The sequence below is a fragment of the Podarcis pityusensis genome, assembly GCF_964106645.2.
Source record: "Podarcis pityusensis genome assembly, chromosome: 8".
Taxonomy (NCBI): domain Eukaryota; kingdom Metazoa; phylum Chordata; class Lepidosauria; order Squamata; family Lacertidae; genus Podarcis; species Podarcis pityusensis.
The window spans coordinates 14,523,078-14,531,338 of NC_138033.1; the positions used below are offsets into that span (position 1 = coordinate 14,523,078).

The 8,261-nt window shown below is 45.1% G+C and overlaps 1 protein-coding gene across 1 annotated transcript; it reads left to right on the forward strand.

The window, feature by feature from the left end:
• LOC308482952 (phospholipase A2 inhibitor gamma subunit B-like) lies at positions 1–8,104 on the forward strand. Its single transcript, XM_081016477.1, has 7 exons — positions 1–392; positions 471–740; positions 2,363–2,461; positions 3,079–3,195; positions 3,397–3,549; positions 5,410–5,550; positions 6,287–8,104. Exons 2-7 carry the CDS (start codon positions 665–667, stop codon positions 6,433–6,435), a joined length of 735 nt encoding a protein of 244 aa, XP_080872603.1. The 5' UTR covers positions 1–392; positions 471–664; the 3' UTR covers positions 6,436–8,104.
• Positions 8,105–8,261: the final 157 nt, after the last annotated feature.

Consider the following 8,261-nt stretch of genomic DNA (forward strand, 5'->3'; position numbering starts at 1 on the left):
GCATCTGATTGGCCACTGTGGGATACAGAATGTTGGACTGCACGGGCCATTGGTCTGATCCGTCAGGGCTCTTCTGATGTCATTAAGGCATTCTACAGCCTCAGTGCTATGACAGAAAAAGTCATGCTAGCAAGGAGGTGATGGGGGTTGTAGTCCAAAACATCTGGAGGGCACCAGGCTGGTGATAGCTGCTCTAAAGACCCCCACAAAGTCCATATGTGTCACCCACAATTGGCCAAGAATGGAAGACGAGTTGGGATGCTGCTTCACTAGTGGTATTTCAGGGCAGCCCCCAAACCACACAGACAATTTTTCAGGTGGGTTTTGCACAAATGTAAGCCTTGCAGTCAAGTCACAGCTGTCCAGGTGAAGCAAAATGAACTCCAGGTGAAGTCAAGTCAAGTCACAGCTGTCCAGGTGAAGCAAAATGAACTCCCAGCTGTCCAGGTGAAGCAAAAAAAACTCCCAAGGAGTTTTTCTATCTCCTGACGCATTGCCTCGTGCTCTCCCTGAAAAAAACAGAGGGTTCCCGCCCAGAAATTTATTTCTTATTTCCTTCTTCGTTGAGATGGAAGAGAGTGTCCCAGCTGGGTGATGGATAGCTGGGAGGAGCAGCTGAGGAGGAAAAAATGACATTGCATCTCTACTATAAATAGCCCGAGGAATGGTGCACATTCACTCAGCCTATGCAGTTGACCTTTGGCAACGATCGTTTCTGCTGCAGCTGCTTGGAGCCCCAGGTAAGCTCATCCTTCCAAAGAACAACGGGACCTGCCTTATACTGAGCCAGACCATTGGCCCATCTCTCTCAGTGTTGCCTACACTGATTGGTTTCAGCTCTCCAGGCTTTCAAGCAGATGTCTTCCCAGACCTCCCTGGAAATGTTGAGGACTGATCTTGAGGCTTTCTTTGTGTTTTTCATGCTGTCTGCCACTGAGCTTTCTCTCTCTCTTTCTTTCATATCCTTCCTTTTCTCCAAGGAACTCGTAGTTCACCCCCGCCCCCCCCCCCAATTTTATCCTCGCAACAACCCTTCGGAGGTAGGTTAGGTTGCATGGGTTACCAGTTTGCTACCAGGCCAGGTTCAAGATTACTGTGTTAAATCACAAAGCCCTAGAAAACTTTGGCCCACTTTGGTCCCAAAGTACCTTAAGGACTATGTGATTCCTTAAGTTCAAACCTTGATCTTTAAGGTCTAATGTTGGCCCACTTTGGGTGGTCCCACATGCCAGCTGGCCTTTAAGGTAAAGGTAAAGGGACCCTGACCATTAGGTCCAGTCGTGGCCGACTCTGGGGTTGCAGTGCTCATCTCGCTTTATTGGCCGAGGGAGCCAGCGTACAGCTTTTGGGTCATGTGGCCAGCATGACTAAGCCGCTTCTGGCGAACCAGAGCAGCGCACGGAAACGCCGTTTACCTTCCCACTGGATCGGTACCTATTTATCTACTTGCACTTTGACGTGCTTTCGAACTACTAGGTTGGCAGGAGCAGGGACTGAGCAACGGGAGCTCACCCCGTCGCAGGGATTCGAACCACCGACCTTATGATCAACAAGTCCTAGGCTCTGTGTGTGGAAAGTCTCTTCACTGTAGAGTTCCCTGCCAGCAGCTCTGTCTACTTTCAAATGTCTGCTGAAAACCGTACTGTTTAGACACTCCTTCTGAACGTGAGATTCTTTGCAAGCACCTTTTACAGATGTGTTTGGTGTTCTTTCTTTCTTTTTTTCATTGCAGCATTACATTTTTAGGCTGCATTCCGCCTTGCTCTATGAAAGTGCAGTTATAAACAGTTAAAGAAGCAAATAAATTCATGGGGAGGAGGCAAGGCAGTGCTGAGAGTGCAGGGGGATGTCTGGGTTGATGGCAGCAGCTCCACGGGCTGCAAATTTGGAGCTTCTCCTGAATTGTGGCTGCTCTGTCACATCATGGCAAATGCAGCTCCAACCACCAGGAGGGGGCCACCATTGACCCATGCTCCCATGGATTTAATAAGTTGGTTGTTGTTGTTTTTTTTAAAAAGGACCTGGGTGTCACTACTGAGGTGTTACTGCTGTGCAGCACTTTGCACACGATGGAAAGATTGCACAAAAAACCTGGTGGAATTTTATTTCTTAAGCTTTGGACAGCATTCACCATCCATGCCAGCTCAGGAAATGTTAGTGTCTTGATTTATAATGGTATGTTACCACTTCTCCTTCTCCTTCTATGGCACAATGTAATGCTCCCCTGCTGTAGTTTTTAGCTTCAATTCATTATGCTTTAATTAAACTTTTTTTAAAAAAGAAAAAGAAAAAAAGATGGTACATAGAGTTTATATATAAATAATTGGTTGCATGGTCTGTTTATTTCTGATCTCCCTTCTAGACAACTCTGGTGAACTGAGTGTTTTGCCTCTTTGTAACAGAAAAATCACCATGTGGTCTCTCCTTGGCTGCTTCCTCCTGGGTACTTTCCTAGCTACAGGTGAGGAGATGTCTTACCAGTTTATGGGACTGTTCTGGGTTCTGCAAGAGTTGGTAGCTGCTGAGATAACAACAAAGCCAATGCTTCTTTTTCCGAAGTCAATAGATATGCTGATGGCATAAAACTAACATCTCAACCCATTCTGAGAAATCTGTGCAAGAAACTAGCCACCATTCTGAATATTTTGAATGTTATTCCCAGGTGGGATGGAGCATGGAATGGGACCAGAGAGATGGCTAGCAAACCTACAAGTTATCAACCAACAGCAGCAATGAAGTGCTCTCCAGATATTCCTGAACCCCGGCTTTCATCAACCCTAGTCAGCTTAGTAATTGATCAAGAATGAAGGGAGTTGTAGTCCAAATCATCTGGAGGTGCCCTATTCCAGATCCACCTGTGTAATGAAATATTTGGCTAAAACAAAGCCAAAAAAACACACGGCTTTGCTTGTGTTCCTCTCTTATAGCCCTTGCTTTTGCCAGATTCTTCCTCCTTTGTCATTTATCTGTGACACTCTGTAAAGTGTGCATTGCATAATAATGGTAAAAATAATCATCTAAATTGTGGTGGGCACAATTCTATGAATGGTAAAAACAGCTAAGTGTTTGTTTCTCCAGGTACTTGTCTTCAGTGTGAGGTGTGCTATGGCGGATGCAACAACTGTACTGGTGAAATGAAGACTTGTGGTGCTGGTCAAGATACCTGCATTATCAGTCTGACGGAGTATTCACAACGTAGGTATTCTTGAGAGTCTTGGGCTGAGATATCACATAGGTGCTATGCTGAAAATTTCATATGTTGACTATTCATTGGGTGGATGTGGATGAAGCAAACCCCTCACAAAAACTATGTCTGTGTAGAAATTTCTTCAACATTATCAGGAGGGGGCTGCCCTATTCTTGACTCAACCTTTCCCTTCTCAATCACCTGTGCAGCTCCCGTGATAATCACATCTGTCGCTAAGGACTGTGGTTCATCCAGCTTCTGCAAAATTGGTGCTGAAGAGATAAATCTTGGGAGTGGAATGCAAGTGAGATCAAATATCGTCTGCTACAAGGAGAATCAAAGTCGAACAGTCTCACTTCCTGGTATGTACTGTCTTGTCTATAAGATCTAGAAACTTGCATGGCTGCCCTCTAATTGTGACCCCTAGTTCTCCAACATAGCTACAATTCCCAGAGTGGTTTAACAGTCTGTTCCTCTTCTTAGGGAAATCTGAGAACTGTAGCTCTGTGAGGGGAGTACAGAAGTTGCCTAGCAACTCTCAGCACCCTTAGAAACTACAGTTCCCAGGACTCTTTGAAGGAAGCCATGACTGTTTCAAGTGTTATGATACTGCTTTAAATGTATAGTGCAGATGGGACCCTAGATTCCCAGGAAGAATAATGGGCTCAGTCCATTATGTAGGAGCAGCCAATGTAGAACCCTACTGACACCAACATTGTTGCTACTTACCAAGATGGTGGCAACAAGGTTGGGATGGTGCAGGTGCCCTGATGGGGGAGCATGGGCTTGTTCTCCTGGTATACCTTCACAGACCCAACCTCACCACAGCCCTGACCCACCAGCCCTGCACAGTACTAGTAAGCATCAGCAACAACAGTATAGGGATGATGGCTCCACATCAACACCCTCCCACTGCAGCCACTTCTGCTTATAAGCCTTACAGCCTTGGAGCCATCTTTAAGAACTCAGCAGCCACGGTAAGCCTCCTTTCACTGAACCAAGAACTGACTGGCAAAACAGGAACTCAACTTCCTAGTGGAATTAAAATAAAATTGCCCAGTGGAGTTAAATTTAATAGACTGGGGCATCACACTGAGACAGATTTCTAATTTGCCAATACCCTCCGATCTGAATGCTCTGCCCCCTAACCCAGGGATGGAGAAACTGCCTCTGCAGTTGAAGTTGGACTTCAACTCTCATCAGCCTCAGTGGGCATGGTCAATGGTCAGAGATGTTAAAAGTTGTAGTCCAGCAGTACCAGAAGGATCCCAAGTTCTCCACCCTGGCTGTAACTCTGTGCTTGTTTGTTATCACTTCTCAGTGGGGAGGGAGCTTTAGTCCATAAAATCTTAAGAACATAAAAAGAGTCCGCTGGATCAAGACAATGGCCCATCTAGTCCAGCATCCTTACAATCACCAGCTAGGTGCTTGTGAGAACCCCCAAGGACCTGAACATGAGAGCACTCTCCCCTCCTGTGGTTTCCAGCAAATAGTATTCAGAAGCTCTGAGGATGGAGATAGAACATAGTCATCATAGCTAGTGGCCATGAGAACCTTGTGGTCTATGAATTTGTCCAATCCTCTTTTAAAACCATCCAGGTTGATGGCCATGACTGTCTCCTGTGGCAGCGGGTGGCACTGTGGTCTAAACCACTGAGCCTCTTGGGCTTGCCGCTCAGAAGGTCAGCGGTTTGATTCCCTGCAACAGGGTGAGCTCCCGTTGCTCTGTCCCAGCTTCTGCCAACCTACCAGTTTGAGAACACGCCAGTGCAAGTAGATAAATAGGTATCACTGTGGTGGGAAGGTAAACAGTGTTTCCATGCACTTTGGTTTCCATCATAGTGTTCCGTTGTGCCACAAGCAGTTTAGTCATGCTGGCCACATGACCCAGAAAGCTATCTGTGGACAAACGCCAGCTCCCCTAGGCCTGAAAGTGAGATGAGCGCCGCAACCCCATAGTCACCTTTGACTGGACTTAACCATCCAGGGGTGCTTTACCTCTTTTACCTTTTTAATGCTTCATTTTATATGTCCTGAATCTTTCAGCATACAAATTCAGAACATTAATATTTAGTATTTAATTCCTTCCGACCTTATTTTTCATCAAAAGAGCTGAGGATAGTGAAAAAACTTGCTTCTTCCTCAGCCCCCTATTGTTTCAGAGTTGAGGTCAGGCATTGGTAAAAGACACCTGATGGCTGACCTTCCATTTCTCTCCATAGTGCTGCCACCACCAGACACCAAACCCAATGGTCTCCAGTGTCCTGGCTGTGTTGGGATGTTTTCCACCAAGTGCAATGCAAAGCCTGTTGCCTGCAATGGAGAAGAGACCAAGTGCATCAACATTGCTGGCAACGTCACAGGTAGAGAGATTCAGTGTTTTCAAAATTGTCTTTCCATCATCCTGATCTTCAAATGTGCTGAAGAGTGGGGTAACCAGAGTGATCCCCATGGCAACTCCATAACCACCTGGTTTAGGTAGGCTGCTAACCCAGCAGTTCGAAAGCACGTCAAAGTGCAAGTAGATAAATAGGTACCGCTCTGGCAGGAAGGTAAACAGCATTTCCATGCACTGCTCTGGTTTCACCAGAAGCGGTTTAGTCATGCTGGCCACATGACCCAGAAAAACTGTCTGTGGACAAACGTCGGCTCCCTCGGCCAGCAAAGCGAGATGAGCGCCGCAACCCCAGAGTCGTTTGAGACTAGACTTAACTGTCAAGGGTCCTTTACCTTTACCTTTTTTAGACTAACAGGTGGGTTAAAGCAGCTATTCTCCAGTTTTCATGCTTCTCCAAATTTTGCATAGAATCCTCAGCTTTTTTAAAAAAAGAGTACCTGTAAAGTATCTGTAAAATTCATACAGATTTTTTTGAATTTTAATGCATTGAAAAAGATCTGCAGAATGACACAGAAACAGGAAAAAAAGCTTATGAATACATGAGATGATAACATGAACCAGAAATTGACTGTGACCCATCCATTGCTAATCCACATTTTCTCCAAAATTTCATTTTAAAAGGGTGGTGGCAACTATAGTGGGCAGAGAGAGCTGTTCATTGCAGGCTTGATACTGACCAACATGTTGGCCATTTCTTGCAGAGGTTCCGACCATGGATGTTTCCGTAAAGGGATGCGCTAATGAGGCTTCCTGTACCATGCTCAAACTGGGGCCAAGAACGTTTGCAGGAATCAGTATGGATCTGGCTACGGCTGAGTGCAGTGCAGCTGTTTCCACCAAAGCTCGGTAACCAGCTGACTCTTACATCGCAGAATGTCATTGCTGCACCACATCTTTCTTATCTAAATGGCTTGCCCTTCTTCACATGCTGACTTTCTTATTGATTAGTTTATTAGCTTCTCCCAAAATCAAATCAAAAAATAAATAACTGAAGAACTTGATTATAAATAAATCCTTGCAGTGCAATACCTGTGTCCACCACTTGAGGCAGCATATGCTCCTTTAGAATGAAACCACCAATAGAGAGGGAGATATTTTGTGTATGGCAGTTTAAACTCTTCCTTGAGTTTAAAAATCAAGTGGGTAAATGACCAGATCAACAGGGAATCACAGTGGATATTCTCTATCTGTGTGCGAGATTCATTTGTTCCAGAAACAGAGAAGGATACAGAAGTTTCAAGAAGCAGCAGAAGGCTGAGATTGTTTTGCCTATGCCAGGACATTTTCTGTGGGAGCTTTTTCTTTGGACATGTGCAGTGTGACAGGAAGCACTGATAACAAATGTTATGTGTAACTTGGTGTAACTTGTTGTGAGTCTTTTGCTTACGCCTTGCGGTGAGAGAAGCAGAGAGTGAGTCTTGGCCTCTTGTTGGACTCTAAGCCTGTCTTGACAGTGGTGAATGTCTGTATATCTTTGCTACCGATATGCTTTTATGCCTGTCAAGTAAACCTCTACACTTGACTGAATCTTTAAGGCATCCATGAGTGTTTATTGCCTCCTTTGTGTACCTCCAACCCCAAAGATGCTTCCAAGGAAGGAGATGCGTTGAGATGTAACTCTGCTGGGTATGGATACTGGCACGCGCACACACAGCAAAAGTGATGCCGGACCCAATCCTTCTAAATCATCCATCAGAGGTAGATGGATTGATCCAACAAATCAAAGGTAGCCGTGAGACTTAATAATAATTTATGGAAGTAAATGTCCCAACTTAAGAGGGAAATATTTTCAGTGCAAATTCTCTGCAACAAAATTCTGATGGAATGGGGAGAGCCACATTTTATTACAAAATGTGCATCAGAGCATACGCAGGATGCACTTTCTCAAGAGTAACAAAATGTATGTGTGTGCCAAGTATCCTTAACCATGTGCAGAGTGTCTTTGATCAGGTATGATCCGGCCAATGATAAGCAACATCCAGAGAGCTGGTGGTTAAGCACCTTTGAGATAGAGGCTTCCATCATATATCAAAGGGTCTCCAAGGTGGTCTAACTGGCAGTGGTGGGCATGTGAGATAACAGCAGCACTCCAATCAGTGTCAACAGGCTCGGGGAGGCTGTTCCCCACAAGTCCCTGGGCTAAGATATGATGCCACAGAGGCATTGTGGGAAATTTAAATGGAAGCTCCCAGAACCAACTGCCTGGTGCTAATGGCAGGAAGATATTTTGAAGAAGTTTGCTCTGCTGGACAACAAAGTTCCCAGCAGGTGAACATTGCTGCCATGAAAGAAAACCGCCAAACTGCAGACAGGCATCGAAAGCCTTTTGTGCTGGGACTCTTCAAAACTGATTACAAAGAGGAAGCAAAAGGTTTATAAAAAAGTGGAGACCAAAGGAATTTACACCACTAGCCCTACACCCCTGTGGGGATTACTTTGAGCGACAGAGGTGTGTACAATTATTCAGGGATGTGGAGAATGTGGCTAGAAGAAGATGGCTTTAAACTCAGATGCTTTACTCAGAGTAGACCCCACTTACTAAGAATAGGCCATCAAATAAAGCTGAATGTCGGCAGATGCAAGGCAGACAAAATAAAGTCCTTCTTCCCATGGCACGTATTTAATTTATGGAGTTTGCTCCCACAAGATGTAGCACCAACTTAGAGGACTTTGGAA

Excerpts from the sequence above, each read along its gene's own strand:
- LOC308482952 (XM_081016477.1), top strand. The coding sequence starts at position 665 with ATGGTGCACATTCACTCAGCCTATGCAGTTGACCTTTGGCAACGATCG. Across the intron at positions 3,196-3,396 it reads TCTGACGGAGTATTCACAAC|CTCCCGTGATAATCACATCT; the intron begins GTAGGTATTCTT and ends TCACCTGTGCAG. Across the intron at positions 3,550-5,409 it reads TCGAACAGTCTCACTTCCTG|TGCTGCCACCACCAGACACC; the intron begins GTATGTACTGTC and ends TTCTCTCCATAG.